Source organism: Cladophialophora bantiana, assembly GCF_000835475.1.
Source record: "Cladophialophora bantiana CBS 173.52 unplaced genomic scaffold supercont1.10, whole genome shotgun sequence".
Classification (NCBI taxonomy): Eukaryota; Fungi; Ascomycota; class Eurotiomycetes; order Chaetothyriales; family Herpotrichiellaceae; genus Cladophialophora; species Cladophialophora bantiana.
Window position 1 is genome coordinate 840,706 of NW_015971584.1, and position 17,448 is coordinate 858,153.

General features: G+C 51.9%; 6 protein-coding genes across 6 annotated transcripts; 2 read left to right on the top strand and 4 right to left on the bottom strand.

The window, feature by feature from the left end:
- Positions 1-1,118: 1,118 nt before the first annotated feature.
- Z519_07209 (uncharacterized protein) lies at positions 1,119-3,079 on the bottom strand (the record flags this gene model as incomplete). The annotated part of the gene is made up of 2 exons (XM_016764944.1): positions 1,119-1,176; positions 1,275-3,079. 2 exons carry the CDS (start codon positions 3,077-3,079, stop codon positions 1,119-1,121), a joined length of 1,863 nt encoding a protein of 620 aa, XP_016618894.1.
- A 1,032-nt stretch (positions 3,080-4,111) lies between these two features.
- Z519_07210 (uncharacterized protein) lies at positions 4,112-4,915 on the bottom strand (the record flags this gene model as incomplete). The annotated part of the gene is made up of 1 exon (XM_016764945.1): positions 4,112-4,915. One exon carries the CDS (start codon positions 4,913-4,915, stop codon positions 4,112-4,114), a length of 804 nt encoding a protein of 267 aa, XP_016618895.1.
- A 2,860-nt stretch (positions 4,916-7,775) lies between these two features.
- On the bottom strand, positions 7,776-9,884 carry Z519_07211 (succinate dehydrogenase [ubiquinone] flavoprotein subunit 2, mitochondrial; the record flags this gene model as incomplete). The annotated part of the gene is made up of 5 exons (XM_016764946.1): positions 7,776-7,995; positions 8,052-9,400; positions 9,455-9,469; positions 9,596-9,620; positions 9,673-9,884. The coding sequence occupies 5 exons, from the start codon at positions 9,882-9,884 to the stop codon at positions 7,776-7,778; spliced, it is 1,821 nt and encodes a 606-aa protein (XP_016618896.1).
- A 985-nt stretch (positions 9,885-10,869) lies between these two features.
- Positions 10,870-12,542, bottom strand: Z519_07212 (26S protease regulatory subunit 7; the record flags this gene model as incomplete). Its single annotated transcript, XM_016764947.1, has 7 exons — positions 10,870-10,984; positions 11,045-11,118; positions 11,179-11,208; positions 11,277-11,357; positions 11,422-12,231; positions 12,279-12,393; positions 12,448-12,542. The coding sequence occupies 7 exons, from the start codon at positions 12,540-12,542 to the stop codon at positions 10,870-10,872; spliced, it is 1,320 nt and encodes a 439-aa protein (XP_016618897.1).
- A 455-nt stretch (positions 12,543-12,997) lies between these two features.
- Positions 12,998-14,662, top strand: Z519_07213 (T-complex protein 1 subunit delta; the record flags this gene model as incomplete). Its single annotated transcript, XM_016764948.1, has 2 exons — positions 12,998-13,048; positions 13,103-14,662. The coding sequence occupies 2 exons, from the start codon at positions 12,998-13,000 to the stop codon at positions 14,660-14,662; spliced, it is 1,611 nt and encodes a 536-aa protein (XP_016618898.1).
- A 737-nt stretch (positions 14,663-15,399) lies between these two features.
- Z519_07214 (uncharacterized protein) lies at positions 15,400-17,364 on the top strand (the record flags this gene model as incomplete). The annotated part of the gene is made up of 3 exons (XM_016764949.1): positions 15,400-16,599; positions 16,724-16,761; positions 16,875-17,364. The coding sequence occupies 3 exons, from the start codon at positions 15,400-15,402 to the stop codon at positions 17,362-17,364; spliced, it is 1,728 nt and encodes a 575-aa protein (XP_016618899.1).
- Between the last annotated feature and the right edge of the window lie 84 nt (positions 17,365-17,448).

Below are 17,448 nucleotides of genomic sequence, written 5' to 3' on the forward strand. Positions count from 1 at the left end.
CGCACCATCCAACTGGCAGAGAACAGTCATGCTCCAGGAAAACCCGGTTTCCTGGTCCAAAGGGAGGTTGAAATCAGCGCTAGCAGCATAGTCTTCGTCCAAGACGCTTGCGAACTCGTCCATGGTTTTCATTGGATGCCAATGGCCAAAAGATGTGGTCTAATGCCGGAGAATCAGGGGTACCAAGACTTTAAGCCCGCAATCGTTGGCCCCAACACGAAGTAAAAATGTGAAAGAACGCATGTTATTCTGCAAACTGCGACACAGGTGTACTTCGACCGCACCTCTCCAAGGTCAGACGTCTCCCCTGCCCAATCAAAACGTGGGATATGGTGTTTGGTGGTGGGAAAATTCCCAGGAGAACGTTCTGCTCCAAGCGGGGAACGCAGACCAGGGGCTCCACAGCTCAACCGACCACTCAACCCATGCGCTTACAGATATGTGCAAGCAATGCCCCGCGTGATGGCATACCTGACGAATCGAGCAAATGGATGAATCGATACCCTGGTTGCAAGCGGTCGAGTCGAATGCAGGCCCATGCCAGCAAGTTGTCCTTGCCAATCGAGCGGTCGTCCATGACTTTTAGCCTATGCACAGAGTCAGAAAAGGTCCACGTTCTCTGCAACTCGATCAAGCCACAATATGACCTGTCACGCATTAAATGATGCAGGACGGGAGATGAGGATGGGTAGGCGAAAATAAGAATGTCGTGTAACACGATCGTACATGAAGATCGTATGCGTGTCACACAATCCTGCAATTGGTCCCTGCCCTGCAGCTGCAGCAATGTGAAGGTCGAGCTCGGATCAGGCCCAAATTGTTTGTTGTCTTCTTGGCGGACGAAGAAAAGGTTAACGCACACCAGCGGCCGTGTGGAAATGCGGAATATTGCCTAGATGATGCAAGACTTGCCAGGGGTTAACAACCCAGCTTGGCGGCGACTTGAGAACTTGGCCCATTGTCTCCCCGCTTGATGATGCACTGGATGTTGTAATGCACAACGGAACTTTTGCAGGTCGCCAGGGTAGACGCCGGTAAAAGATAGTTGAAAGGGAGTACAAGCAAAGCAGTTCCAGACCAGGCAAAAACTTGCGGTGAAAAGAATGTAGCGAAAGGCATCAGGCGAGCTTCTGTCGCTTGAACGCTGGAAACAGTGGCATGATGATGACGCCCGTGCTGAAGCGGATATATGTCCTTTCCAGGAACGAAAGGAATTTTGGAAAATGAACCTAGAGATATCGGAAAGACATAAGCCAAAAAAAAAAAACACATACCGAATGAAGCTCAATTCTTGGAGGACGTCTGACATATTCAGCCAGCTCATTACCTCACCCTTGAAATCGGGACAATCGGTGCGGGCGCTGGCGGATCTACGTTTAAAGAGGCTGGGGTTGATTTCTTCACCGCCATGTGGATCGGTTTCCTTTTTGGCGTCGCCGAACCGGTCCGAACCTTTACCATAGTCAGGAGAGCAAAGAGAATCGACGTGTAATTGCATTTTGACATATGGTCTCATTTTGGAGGCGTGCGAGATATCCTTATCGGTAGGGATGGGGAGCCGTTGCGCTGCGAGAAGTCGAATTTCCAGATCTAGAGGCTGCCTTTGCGGTTCAATTTCTCTTTGCGAGTTTGCGCGTCCATGGATTGCGGTGCTGCGATAGCCCTCTGGCTTGAGCATCCAACCACCTGTTCCCGTGAACATTCCCTCGTTGAGCATCATTCCCTTGTCCAGTTTCTGCCAATTCAAAGCTACCATTTGGGCACCCTGTCTCCAATGGAAGACCGGATCAACATTTGAGCTGTTGATTCTCGTGCCTCTGGGAAACACGCGCATGAGGAAATTTCTGTTGTGCTTAAACAAGGCAGGACCATGCGACGGGTCGTCTTGCATATTGCGAACTTTCTTCTCCGACAAACTGAAGACGTGTGTTGGGATAGTGGCTTCAGGCTGTGAGAAATGCCTAAACGTATAGGCCCGAGTATAGATCCCCAATTCTGAAAGGGCAGCCAGCACTTTCGAGGCCTTTTTCCGTTTCTCTGGGGAACTGGATATTGCATCGCTTCCCGCTCCATCCGTGGAATTTGAGCTCACATGCTCAATTGGGTCATTGGATTCTCCGGTTTCTGTATTCGGGACCCACTTAACTTTGATCAAAATCTTTCGCATGAGTGACTTTGGAGAAGGAAGCGCCGAAATGTCTGTGCCTTTGGGCAGACATACTAGGAACTCGGACCAAACATCGCGCATGATCTCGACCATGACCTCTTGTTGGGAAAGGGAGGCGTGCACTTCTAGGGATACGATCAATGGCAGTTCTGTGCTCAAAAAAGCCGAATCCCTGATAGCATGGCAGACAGAGCGAAAGGTGATGGGTTGAGTCAGTGTATAACCATGAAGTACTCGCGGCTCACCCTTGGGAAGAATTGAGGGTGAAGGCTGTGGTGAAAGATGGTTGGGGTCATAGGCAAACGACTCTCGCTGTAGCGTGTTTTGGGGTTGAGAAGCCGGCGGAACAGACGACTTGTCGGACATGGTATTGCTGGTGGTGGCCGCAAGGGATTCTGACCGCGAGCTTGAGCGCATGCGCGCTGCTCGAGCTTTGACTCTATTCCAGCGCGATGGCTTCGGGTCAGACTTATCAGACTTGTCCTCCTCGTCGTCCGAGGTGCTGGATTCAGGGTCGCTTTCACCATCCCATACGTCTATTTCCAAACACCTACACCCGCGCCTGAGAACGTTGGTATAGGCATACACAGAGGCATCGCCATAGAGCTGATGGCCAGAAAGATATGTATTATGACTGGAGCTTATGAAGTAAGAGGACATGGGGTAGCTCAGGTCGTTGCCCATGGGTGTCGACATTGCGTTCGACTGGTCGGAAGCCATGTACGTCAAGAACGACTTCTCATCAGCGAACATTTTCCCATCTTGTGACGAGATCTCTTTCCTCGCTGAGACGAGATGCGAAAGGACGGACTCTGCGAAAGGCTCCAGGGAGAAATCTGTCGCGGCCTCTGAAGGCTGGCCGCCTCCGCCAGCACGAAGAGGGAGCTGGTACCCCAAAATCGCATGCGCCATCTCCTTTAATGTATCTTTCTTTCTCTTCAGCGGTGTATATTGCTTGTGGATAAGGAGTTATATGGCGTAGTTGGTGGAGGGGACGATGTTGTCTGCGGTATTCAGTTTCGAAGAGGGACGGCGAGGTAACGACCACAGTCTTCGAGGTCAGGTCACGAAGAAAAAGCGAAAGAGAGGTACAGAAGAGCGAAGTCCAGGCATATCAAAGTGGGAATTGACAACTGTCACCCAGGATGGATTTTGGGGTTTGGGAAGAAGTGCAGGCATTAGCGGTGGTCACTAGCAGCGCAGGCATCGGCTGTCCAGCCTCACCAGCCATACACGTGGAGGGATCGTCCTGAGGGCTTTGCGCCTGCCATTGGCGTTGGCCATCATCACATAACTCATACAGAGTTCCTGGTAGAGCTGAAAATGGACGTCTTTTCGCGTCGCTAGCTGCGTCGGTCGGTGGAGCCCAATGCTGGCACAGCCTGCGTTGAGGTTCTGCAGCGCCTGGAAGGAATGGCGTCACCAGCGCCAAGAAGTCTGTCACTCCTGCAGGAGCCTTGCGGGCAAGGCGGGCAAGGCGGGCAAGTCGAGCAGGGCGGGTTACGCTTGATATTCCGTATACCGAATACACATACTACATACTACGGAGTACTCCGTACATACTGTGCCATCAGAGCAGGAAAAAAGCCACCGTAAGCCAGGGTCAGAGAGAAAAGGAGCAGGTAGATTTTGAAGCCTTATCTACAAAATAACCTCATTTGCTCATGGTTCGTTCCAAAAAAGACAAGGCAGAAGAAATGAAACAGGCAATGAAATTTCATATATTTCCGCTCGGCTCGACAAGGTTTCCAAAAAATCCCCACGAGCTTTGCACAGATGATGTCTTTCCGACAGACTACCTCTTCAACCCATCGAATTGACATGACTTCCAGGAGAAGAAATAATTAGATATGCAAAGAGAAGGAAAACTTCCTCCATGCCAAGCTGCAGATCTGTTAGCCATGACCAAATTATACCAAAGGCGGATCGTACTCTAACGACATGCTATGCCAGGTCACATGCCCATACGCCTGTGCTCGAAGACAGCGCACAGCCGATCTTGGAATAAGAGGTGCTGGTGAGGATCTCTGCGTGACCGGTCTCTCCGTTTGAGTGGTCCCAGCCTTGTGCTTCGGTAGAGCAGATGCCGTCCAAGCCAGGCAGGCTCGGGATTTCGCAAAGCCATCCGCCAACATAGACGCTCTCGAAATTAGAGGGAGTACCGGGAGCCAATACTTGCGCCATGGTGCCGGGGTTCAATTCGTGAATCAGGCCGCCGACGCTGTCTGTGCTGGTCTTCAGGGCATTGGCCTCGAGTGTGCTGTCCTGCGAGAGAGCAGGAAGGCCACCAGCAGCGCGCCATTTCGAGACGACCGACATGTAGCCGTCCTGAGAAGAGCCAGTACTCGGTGCCGGAGCTGAAGAGGGAGCAGGAGCAGCTGATGGGGTTTCAGGAGCCGCAGGTGCTGCTGTGGGGGTTGACTCCTCTGGTGTTGGTCTGTTGTAGCGACCACCATAGTTGAAGTCGGCGGCCGGGGTGGCAGTGACTACGACCTCTACAGTAGTTGTGGTGGATGTAGTCGTAGCCACGGTTGTGGTTGAGGTAGTAGATGCTTCGGTAGTCCACGCGCCAGTTGGCTCAGGCGCGTAGCCAGTGACGGTTATTTCGGCCGTAGGGTTGGGACGCTGCCAGAATCGGTTTCCACCCCAAAATTGTCGTTTGGCAAGTTGGCCTTCGACATGAGCGGGCATGGCAACGACAGCACCCGTGGCAAGAGCCAGGACGGAGAAAGTCTTGACGATCTGCATGTTTGCTTTCTTTTGTGAATCTGGAGGATTTCCTTTGTTTGAATGGGGGAAAATGAATGTGGTGGTCGAGATCGGCCTACGTAAGGAAGGTAGAAGGGGGGAGGTGCTTGTAGGGTGCAAAAAGAGCGTGATGAATCCTCCGGGGATGAAAAGAGTGTGGTGTCGAAAGAGCGCAACGAAAGTCTCAGACTTTTGGGAAACTCGGCGGAGGTTGGGAAAGAAAGGGTATAAAGAAACTCGGGGGGGGACGAAATATACCAGATCCATTCTCGACCAGACCATCGTTCAGCCCCCATGACTTGCCGTAGACCATGAATGTGAAACAAACAATGCCCGCCTGTGGGCCCACCCTCATTGTCCTTCCCAGATTGTCGAGGCGTTGGATCGCCGACATCGTTGGCCGCGTCTGGCCCGACAATGGCCTTGAAGTGGAGCCGCCAGCATTCTTGTCCGGAGGGCCAAGTTCAACTTGGGGAACAAAGAGGCCAAAAAAGCAATGGGAGGATTGGCGGCTGTTCTCATGCAGGGGGGAGGGAGCGATCCTGGCGCCTCAGCCTTGGGCTGGCTGGGCAGGGGGACACACCTCTGATTTTGTGGAGGTAGAACTCGTCAGCCCACAGGAGCCCTGGTTGACAGCGATCAACGCGAATACCAGTCCAGATGCTGTTGTGGCAAGCTTCATGGTCAGCTTCCAGCGGGTTGGCTTCTGTTGAACCCTTACCTGGTGCCAGAAATTGAGGACACATAATTGCGCTATCTGTTGCGAGGAGAGTTGGGACATGGAAGCTGGTGACAGGTAGCATCCCTGACCTCTCAACCAAATCTTCTAAAAAGGAGTTGGGAGAGGTTGGAATGATGTGCGGTGGAGGGACGAGGCGTTGGGTTAGGCAAGGTTAGGCAACTTGGGATAGCCCGTCAACAAGGCTAGTCCCAATAAGGCTGACACCTCTCCACCAGTTCCCCTGAGGCTTGCCCCTTTTTTGACTTTATCCAACCTCCACGCCACGTTGAGGCCTCTTCCAAGTGGCCAGCCTTGAACAAGCTTGATTGCATTACGTAGGAGGATGGAGACAAGCTGCATCCGGGGAAATTGCATCTTCTTCTTTACCGTAGACCGCCAACCGCCCCATTTACGGCGTACCTAGGCTCATCCTTTATTCAAAGACTCTGATCAGATTTATATTCTCAACGCGTAAGCTCGGTGAGGGCGGAAAACAACAGTGGCCTCGGATGCTCCATCTGTAGTGATGACGTGGGGCTGCGGAATTCCCACGAGGTTTCGAGGCTGGGGTCATGGTTGTAGCGAGCCGAACGTCCAATTACCACACACGACCCTCAGCCTTGTCCCCTTCAGCCCCAAGCTCCATGAATGATTCCCTGTCTCAATTTATTGCGATCGGATCGGTGGAGGTACTGGATTCCGTACCGGTCGGTCGAAGAAAGGACTTTTGTGTTCCGGGAGCTCAACTCCGCGAAGCAACCTCGAATTGCGAATGCCAGTGAAACGCAAGACAGAGGACCTCTCCACTTCTCCACCGTCCATCTCTCCATCTCTCAACTCCTTGGTCTACATTCTTAGATGGCCACGAGCACGCCTCGACGGGTGTGGTGAACAGCTAGAGATGCATTCGCGGGTCAGATCTCCCAGCTAAGCAATGCCACCAAACGTGCCTGTGGACCCCAAACGAGGGACCACCAAAATGAGACGAAGCAATCAAAAATCCTGGCCACATTTTGTTGAGGGGTCTCGCCACTGAAAGTCGGCAACGAGGCAAGGAGGTATAAGACATTCCCAGATATGCGCACCTTCACGAGGCTCAAGCTGTTACAAGACCACAGGCTGAGACATGAAGCCAAAGGGCGAATGTGGAGCTTGGCATACGTAACGCAGCAACTCGGCGACAGGCGGGCGACTTTATCTCTGGCATTTGCAGGATATCACTCTTTTGCATTCTCCCTCCACCTCAGCGACATCGGGAATTCAAATGTCCCCTGCCTTGTCTAGAAACCATCACAAATTCTGAGGTATCGAAAGGTATTCGAGAACCATGTCCGCCCGAACAACGTCACGCTCGCAAGACGAAAAGACCGTGCGAGAATGGGGATTCTCTCACGTCTTCACGTGGACAGATGGACCGTGAGTGATGTCCCCCAACACACACGGGATATCTATGGTGGTACAAGGCCGCGGCCGCATTGGGTCCGTTGCTATGTATCGGTATATGCCGAGTTGCATACCTCGTACTTCTATGCATGCTTGACAACTGCATCTGTTGCTCGTGCATACTGAAGCAAGATAATTACGCAGCTACGCACATTACCCACCCCACTCTCACAGCGGCCTCACCACACACCTGATCCGCCGCGGCTCGTTGACAATTACGTATCCTGAGGACGCGAACCCGACCAAGGAGACCTTTGGTGTCGGCGCCCGCATTGATGTGCCTGCAGGAAGAGTGCATGAGGTATGGATGGGTGACGAAGGTGAGTACCTCACCTTGATAATCTGCCAAAGTCCTCTGGGTGACGGAACCTATCTGATGGATGGGTGGGTGTATGTAATGGTTGCTGCCAGTTGGCATTGTTAGGGACCCCCTCTGTGTCGAGTAATTTGTACTCTCGATTTACAGGGCGCCTCTGACTGACTGTGAATGTACTATGTAGGATGTGAATACGTAATTGGAGAGTGAAATGGTAACACGACTAGGTCTGTTCGGTGTGGTGAACTCACGATAACCTTTTTACATTGGATTTGCTTAGAGTTTGTTGGTACCGTGTATAGGACCATGCTATCGACATAACGCGAAACTCATAACGAAACACCGTCTCAGACCCCCCTGGTGTGCGTGCACCTGTTTGCTTAATATGTTCGCTTGAAAGGCGGGACAGACTTGCACTCATTCTCATCAAGCGTGTGGCTAGTGACCGCCCTGTAACCCAACTCGACTTTGCCGTGTGGCGTCTTCTGCCATGAAAGTGTGTGCTTCATCCAGTTTTCGTCGTCACGCTCAGGGTAGTCTTCACGAGCGTGGGCACCGCGGGATTCCTTGCGGTTCGCCGCCGCAGTTGCGGTTTGGGTTCTACAGATGTTGTCGTCAGTATCTCGTCTTGCAGGGTGACTTCGATCAGTACTTACGCGCACGTCAACAAATTTCTCAACTCGAGCGTCTCCACAAGATCCGAGTTCCAAATCATGCTTCGATCTTTAATGCCCACCTGGTCGAACATCTGATCAACCTCGGTGATCTTCTTCACACCTTCATCCAACGACTCCTGTGTTCGGAAGACACTGACGTCGGTCTGCATGGTTCTTTGCATGGCAAGTCGAATTTCTGCGGTGCTCTTGGGACCGTCGGAGTTTCGGATCTTGTCCAAGACGTTGATTGACTCCGCCCCTGCGTCGGCAGCCAGTTCTTTTTGCGTCTGACCCGGTGTGAAGTTGTCACGGATGGTGTGAGAGACGGCTCGCCCAAAGACGATCAGATCAAGCAAAGAATTAGCGCCCAAGCGGTTCGCTCCGTGGACTGAGACACATGCAGCTTCACCGCAGGCGAATAGTCCGGGAACGACTTCATCCTTGCCTTGGGCGTCGAGACGGAGAACTTCACCGGTGTATTTAGTTGGGATACCGCCCATGTTGTAGTGCACAGTGGGCAGAACAGGGATCGGTTGTTTCGTGACGTCAACACCGGAAAAGATCGAGGCTGTCTCTGAGATTCCTGGGAGTCGTTCATGGAGAACCTCTGCAGGCAAATGGCTGAGCTGAAGATAGATGTGATCCTTCTCAGGTCCGACACCACGACCTTCGCGAATTTCCATCGTCATTGATCGAGATACCACGTCTCGAGAAGCGAGATCCTTTGCAGTCGGTGCGTAGCGTTCCATGAATCGTTCACCTTCAGAGTTGAGGAGATAACCACCTTCACCACGAGACCCCTCGGTGATCAAGCAGCCGGCTCCGTATATACCAGTCGGGTGAAACTGGACGAATTCGAGATCCTGGTTCGGCAGACCTGCACGTGCAACCATCGCCATACCATCGCCAGTACACGTGTGCGCGGAGGTGCAGCTGAAGTATGTGCGACCATAACCGCCTGTTGCGAGGACAGTGTTTTGCGCTTTGAATCGGTGGAGAGTGCCATCTTCCTGGTTGTATGCAATGACACCTTTGCAGACACCGTCCTCCATCAGCAGATCCAATGCGAAGAATTCAATGAAATAGTTGGTGTTGTAATTGAGGGATTGGCCGTAGAGCGTGTGCAAGAGAGCATGACCGGTTCGATCAGCAGCGGCGCAGCATCTGTATGCCTGTCCGCCTTTCCCATATTTTTGCGATTGTCCGCCAAAAGCACGTTGGTATATCCGACCATCTTCGGTTCGAGAGAATGGGCATCCGTACCCTTCGAGTTCGATGACGGATCGTGGCGCTTCGCGGGTCATGTAATGGATGGCGTCCTGGTCGCCTAACCAGTCCGATCCCTTAACCTAGCTAGAATTTAGCATCGAGGGGCTGCGTGCGAGGGCCTCGGAAAGGCTTACCGTATCGTACATGTGCTATGGGGGAGAGGTTACCGAGTTAGCTTGTTCAATGATCATGTATCATGTGGAACGGTTTATCTTCCGCAGAAGCTCCCAGAAATTCCAAGGGAGACTGCCGAAATCACACTTGTACAGACTTACCCATCTCCAATCGTCCTCATGCATGCTGTAGACGCATTAGTAACGGCGCTCTGCTGCGACAAACGAATCATACTCACTTTCCTAGCGCAGCATTGATGCCGCCCTGCGCCGCCACTGTATGACTTCGTGTGGGAAACAGCTTTGAGATGCATGCTGTATTGAAACCAGCTTCGGCGAGACCTTCACCATTGTCAATAAACGAAGAGAGGAAGAATGCCATTAGCCCTTGAAGCAATACCAAATGCTGCTCGTAAACCTGCGCCGCCTGCACCAACAACAACGGCGTCATATTGGTGACTATAAATAGTTGTTAGTTTGTATCAGGCTCTTCCACAGAGGTCTACAAACTCTATGATCGGATAGGTGCCATAGGGAAACGATTCGGCTTCTTTCGCTCGCAGAGGTTGAGAAGCGATGACTCGGGCTAGTGGCATGTCTCAGTCTCCGCTAGGTATCTTGGTAATGCATTCCGAACATACCGGCAGGTCTCGTTGAGGAAAATTGACGTCTACTTGTTTGTCTCAAGCTCGTCGAGAACTACACAGATCGGGTCAGATTCGGATCAGACAGATGGAGCTCGTATGTACCTTGTTGCAGGGACCTAAGCTCCGCAAAACCTTGAGACAGCTCATATTGGATAGGCACAGGTCATCCAAGGCCTGCGCTTCGACAAGAGATTTGGTGTGATGGAGATGAAGGCGAGATGGCGTGGTTCAGAAGAGGGATGAACCTGCACATTCGATTGAAGCAAAGACCGCAGTCTAGTCCCGAGGTGTACGACGAGATATTATCCAATCGGGTCAGAGGTAATTCACTGCATTACTTTGGCTGGTGCAGTGGAGGCGCGGTGGGGTGACTAAGGTGACCTCAACACCTCCAAAACACCAGTCTACATACGTCGTATATCTTGTCGTCATCATTATAGCTTCTTTCATCTCTTCAAGTTCTTGGTCTTCAGCTGTGAATGTTGGTCGCCTGGTTCGGCCACTGGAATGACCTCCCTACAGTGGGACTATCGCATTTCCTGAGCACCGGTCTCTTGATTGTGATAGGTACATACACGGATATGTTCGCGATACAACGACATATTGGTAGGCTTGTACCTCATAAGCATGTCTTTGGTCGAAAAGAGGTCGACTTAATCCTCTTCCATCTCCGTTGTTCAAGCTCCAGGTTTATGATACAAGCCCTTGGGCTCGCCGGCTGCCGGGCTAGCCTTACTCAACTCCAGGAAAATGCAACGCTCGAAAACGATCCAAGAACCCATTCTTCTTCTAATTGTACTGGGCATATGCCGCCGTGCTTCCGAACTTCAAATTCCCCTTGATCACCTTGTCAATGGCCTTAAGGAAGTCGGCCTCAGAGGTCAATTTCCTTCGATCACGTATGCTGCAACCATTTGTTAGTCTGTTGTGAATCCCAAATATTGTAAAGACGAGGAAAACTCACGCGAACATGCCGGCTTCAGTAGCGACTGACCTTAGCTCGGCACCGGTCGAGTTAGGGCACAATCTTGCTATGAGCTGCAAATCTCCGTTAGCCTGTTCAAATGCGGACATGGTCGAATGACAAAGCTTTCTTACCTCCCAGCGTATATCCCTCTCAACCGACATCTAGATTTCTCAAGTCAGTATTGTTCTTTCACAGACTATTAAAAAAAAAAAAAACAATAATTACTCACCGACTTCGCATGGATCCTAAGAATACCAGCACGACCGTCCAGATCAGGCAATGAGAACTCGATTTTGCGGTCGATACGACCCTGTCGCAGTTATGTCAGTAAGCAAAGGCATGCATTGTGAGGTGATATTGCGGCCGGGACTTACCGGTCGCATCAAAGCCGGATCCAGCGTCGAAGGTCGATTAGTGGCAAACATGACCTTAATATTTCCTCTCGAGTCAAAACCATCGAGCTGGGTGATAAGCTCCAACATGGTTCGCTGGACTTCGTTGTCACCACCGGCACCATCGTCAAACCGAGCACCGCCAATGGCATCAATTTCGTCGAAGAAGATGATGCATGCCTTCTTCGTCCGTGCCATCTCGAAGAGCTCTCGAACCATTCTCGCACCTTCACCAACATACTTCTGAACCAGCTCGGACCCGATAACCCTGATAAATGTAGCATCTGTTCGGTTGGCGACTGCTCGCGCGCATAGAGTCTTTCCAGTACCAGGAGGTCCATATAACAGGGCGCCTTTCGGAGGGTCGATTCCGAGCTTGACAAATCGCTCTGGTGATAGCAATGGCATCTCAACGACCTCCCTTAACTTTTCGATTTGCTCTTTGCAGCCACCAACATCTCCATACGTGACGTCGGGCTTGTCTTCCACTGTCATCATTGTTACGCTGGGGTCGATCTTGGGCGGTAAGGGAAGCATGATGGAGTATTTCTGACGATCGACACCGACGCGCATTCCCTCCTCGATATCTGTAGGACTGACTCGTTCTCCGAGGTTGACCACGAATTTGGCAATCTGCTTGACGTTGATGATATATTTGCTCTTCTCGCTATCCTTTTCGTCTTGTATGATTTTCGTACATCGAGCGACTTGAAGTGGTTGTTCCTCTTGCATTCGTTGGCGGTCCGCGGCAACATCCCAAAGATGAGGGGGCGCAAGGCCAGTGTCTGACTCCTGCGACGATATCAGCAAGGGATCTTGAGAGAACAGCGGCTCCATACCTTCACACCGATCTTTTCATTGATGCTCTGTTGCTTCTCCTTGATCTGCTTCTCAATCTGCTTCAAAGCAGCTGCATATGGCGCCGCTCCATAGGTTCTCAGCACCTGAATGTCTCTGAACAAGGTCAATACGCATAAGCCCCTGCAGGCCATTCAAATCAACACCTACTCTTCTGTCAGAGGTGTAATCTTCTTCTCTGGCACATCTTCATCAGCGAAGTTCTTCTGGTATTTCTCCCAGTTCTGGCCGGTTGCGCTGGGCATCTTCGCGGAATATGGTATGAAGGCAGGGTACAACGGCAGTCGAGAAGGGAACAGAGAACTGAGCACCGATATATGGAGCAAAACGTTGCGAGGTTGAGAGTACGACAAGCGAGATGGTTATGGAGATGGATCGGATGGCGAGAGTGTTGACAAGAGCATGCGAGAGGGCAAAGCGAATCATGCAGGGCTCGAGTGCTCCGTAGTCCGCGCACCCAGCACGGTGCCTGAATCACCTTTGATCACCTTATGTAAGCCACTAGCCACGGATTGCCACAGACCGCAGACCGCAGACCGCAGGCCGCAACCCGCTCTTGGTGGTTCTCCAACTTTCATGGAAATTTCACGTTGCCTGATACCTGCATTCAATGAGATAAATCTCTAACAGCCAGGCTTCTGTTGCGACACCGCTTCATTGCCTCTACCCAGATCTTCATTTCCTGTCTGAGTAGCCCGTCATGGCTGCAGCGTTGGGAATCCAAGGCAATGTGGGAAATGCGGCATTCAAGGTTCGTTCAGATCGCAGATGATGCAACAACACTCTATCCCTGACATTTGTACAGGACAAAGAGAAGCCAATGGCTGTTCGGACAGCGAACATTATGGCCGCCAGGGCAGTCGCGGATGCCATCAGAACGTCACTCGGTCCTCGAGGAATGGACAAGATGATACAGTCGGGCAAAGGAGAGAATCTCATTACGAACGACGGAAGTACTATGTTGAAGAGCATGAGTGTTATGCATCCTGCAGCGAGGATGTTGGTGGACTTAAGCAATGCGCAAGATGTCGAGGCGGGTGATGGGACGACGTCCGTGGTTGTCATTGCTGGCAGTCTCCTCGGAGCCGCAGACCGATTACTTGCGAAAGGCATACATCCTACCATCATTTCTGAATCCTTCCAGAGGGCTTCCAAAGCCGCCGTAAAAGTTTTACAGGACATGTCCCAGCCAATCTCGCTATCCGATCGGACCACCCTGCTGCAAGCTGCCTCGACTTCCCTCTCTTCGAAGATCGTGTCGCAACATTCTGGATTGCTGGGTCCCATGGCGGTGGATGCCGTGTTGAAGACAATCGACCCAAAGACTGCTGAGAATGTCGATCTGCGGAACATTCGAATCATCAAAAAGGTGGGCGGGACCATTGAAGACTCGGAAATGATCGATGGACTCGTCCTCAACCAACCAGTCATCAAGAGCAGCGGTGGTCCAACCAGGATAGAAAAGGCAAAGATCGCATTGATCCAATTCCAGCTCAGCCCTCCGAAACCAGATATGGAAAATCAGATCGTGGTCAATGATTACAGACAAATGGACAAGATCTTGAAGGAGGAGAGGACATACCTGCTCAACATGGTCAAGAAAATCCAGAAGGCCAAATGCAATGTTCTGTTCATCCAGAAATCGATTCTGCGGGATGCGGTCAACGACTTATCTTTACATTTCTTGTCGCGTCTGAAGATCATGGCTATCAAGGACATCGAACGGGACGAAGTAGAGTTCTTGTGCAAGAGCACGGGCTGCAAACCCATCGCTAACATCGACACATTCGCGGAGGACAAGCTGGGCAGTGCGGACCTGGTAGAGGAAGTTCAGTCGTCGGGAGCTCGGTACGTCAAGGTCACAGGCATTCGAACGGCATCGCCACAACATCAAACAGTATCAATCGTCGCCCGGGGTGCGAACACATTGGTACTGGACGAGGCAGAGCGCTCAATCCATGACGCCTTGTGTGTTATCCGGTGTCTGGTGAAGAAGAAGGCCCTTATCGCTGGTGGCGGTGCGCCTGAAATCGAAATTGCTTATCAACTAGCAAGGCAGGCGCGGGAGTTGGCGGGCACGGAATCCATATGTTGGAAAGCCTTTGCCGAAGCGATGGAGGTTATTCCGACCACTTTAGCGGAGAATGCAGGTCTTAACAGCATCAAGGTCGTGACAGACCTTCGCCACCGACATGACATGGGTGAAAAGAACGCTGGGGTCAGCATCAAAAGTGGTGGAGTGAAGACGAATATTGCAGATGAGAAGGTACTCCAGCCCCTGTTTGTGAGTACGAGTGCCATTGAGTTGGCAGCCGAGACAGTCAAGATGATCCTTCGGATTGATGATATTGCACTGTCCCGATGATGCAGAGCCGAGAAAAGAAGCTGAATAGAGAGGTATGCACCTGTCGGACGACCCGAGGGTTAGGAAAATTTGTAACGGATCCAATGCATAGCGAGGCTCGCTGAATGAATGAATATACCCTCTTCCAACGCTCATATTGCAGCCAGTTGCCCAATCTTGGGGCAGGCTTGTGTGCTACTTATCACTTCTCTCATCAGGGGGAAGATGCATATTCTTTCTATCCTCCTTCTCTGCCCCGCCAGAACAATACCGACTCCAGAAACATCACGAAGTGATTTGGGGCATGTTTCGTGCATGGAGAATGCTGACAGTGGGGGGGGGGGAGGGGGGAGCTTGGAATAGCGTATCTAGCATTCATATTTTCTTACGCGCTCGCTTCTTAGCATGGGTTGAGGGTATCCGGCCCCTATTAGGCGCCCAGCATTTGCTTGGAAAACAAAAGGATTTATGTACGTCCCAAAGATCTTTCGTGAACTCGTCTGGTTTCGTTCCGTCCCATCGTTACCTGGCCTTTCCTTTGTTTTCAGGATCTTCCAGTGTCATGGTGGTAGAGTTATATAGGCTCGGAAGACCTTGAGAATTCATTGACACAGCGATACGTTACCAATACGAGCATCGAAGGGCGGTTATATCATATCGGGCTCTCATAACCCAATCTTTGCAAAGTCGGCAGTTGATTGGGAACGGAGCGCATCTTGCAAAGCTGGAAGCTTGACACTCGCTCGAAAACCCCGGCCATGTCGTGGATTTCGATCCTTCTCACGCTTTACGGACTGTGGGTGGTTTCGACGCTCTGGAATCTCTTCAAGAACTACCTCTCAGCGCGCAAAACGGGCCTCCCCATCATCATCTTCCCTCTAAACAACTACCATCCGATATGGATGATTTTCTCTGTCCCCCTTCGGCCCCTTTTTGAAAGGTTTCTTCCGGGCTGGGCCTACGAACCCATCAACCTAGCGACCTACGGCTTCGAATTTCGCAGCAAGAACGCCATCTTCGAGAAATGCGGTCCGGCGTTTATTCTCGTGACGGCCGGTTCCAACGAACTGAGTCTTATGGATCCCGAATTGGCCTCAGAGGTTCTCAAACGGATCAAGGATTTCCCAAACACGGATATCGGCGGCGTGATCCTGAATATCTTCGGACCCAGCTTAATCACAAGCGACGGCGAAAACTGGGCGCGACAACGCCGACTCATCGCTCCCAACATCAATGAGAAGATCAGCGGGCTCGTGTTCGGGGAGTCGTGTCGACAGGCGCGCGAGATGCTCGCCTCGTACATGGACGATCTAAGAGGCGTGACGGACGATACAATGCGAGGCATGAAGCAGATCGCCATCAATGTCCTGGGTACGGCGGGATTCGGCATCTCACAGCCTTGGAAGGAGGAGAAGTCCAGTCGCCCTAAGGGATACCGTACGACCTATATGGAGGCCACCAAGACCGTGGTCGAAAACATCATTGAGGCGGCCGTCATGCCGGCAAAGTTACTCACTCTGCCCATATTCGCTCCGTCGTGGCAGAACATTGGGCACGCAAAGAACGAGTTCCCGCTGCATACAAGGGAAATGCTGGAGAATGAGCGGAAGTTGCAATATGACAGTCCCGAGCCCAGAAGTAATCTGATGAGCATGCTGGTGCGTCTCTCGGACTCATCCAAGCCCAACGGTGACCTGGACTCCAAGGCAGGCGAACTATCCAAGAGCCCACAAGTGCTCTCAGAGGAAGAGATCCTGGGGAACCTCTTCATCTTTACGAGCGCGGGATTTGACACGACGGCGAATACTATGGCATACGCGCTGGCTCTATTGGCCACGTACCCGGAATGGCAGGATTGGTTGTATGAGGAAATCAACACCATTGTGGGTGCCAGAGGAGCGGAGAATCTGGAATACGCCGAGATATACCCTCGCCTACCACGGTGTTTGGCTCTTATGGTAAGCCTTGCGAGACGCGGAGAACAATAGTCATCCTGTCCATCTGTCTCTATCTCTACAATGACATTCAGGACGTATGCGGAAAGAAACTCACTAACCATATCTTCGCGCCAAAACAAAATAGTTGGAGACGATGCGATTCTTCCCACCCTTGACACACATGTGAGTTCTTCCAGCACAAACCAAGGCATTGTATTTTCGAGGTTTTCGTTCCACAGCCCTGGCCTGTTCGTGAGAGGAGCTGTCCCGTACTGACAATGGTGGCGGCAACATAGCGCAAAGCAAACGAATTCGACGCACGACGTCTCCATAACCACCACCTCGGGCAAGTCCTATTACATCCCCACCAACACAATCATCTATATCAACACGGTGTCCCTCCACCTGGACCCTCGCACCTGGGGAGACGACGCCATGACATTCCGGCCCTCTCGTTGGCTCGTGTCCCCGGACACCGCACCATCACGCACGGGCGCAGAATACACCATCGCGCAGAACATCAAGTCGCCGCCCAAGGGCACATTCCTGCCGTGGTCCGCGGGGCCGCGGGTCTGCCCAGGCCAGAAGATGTCGCAGGTCGAATTCGTGAGCGTGTTCATGACCATCTTCGGCAAATACCGCTGCGAGGCTGTCAAGGTCCGGGACGAGGAGACGGCGGAGGAAGTCAAACAGAGACTCGAGGCCGTCATGAGGGACAGCCAGCCCAAGTTGACGCTGCAGATGATGAGGAACAAGGACTTGAAACTGCGGTGGATCAGGCGGTGAGTTTGTATAGATACATGCTTACGTACCCACTCAGGTAGACATTCGCTTCAGACATCGCAATCCTCAACGAACTTACCAGGTCAC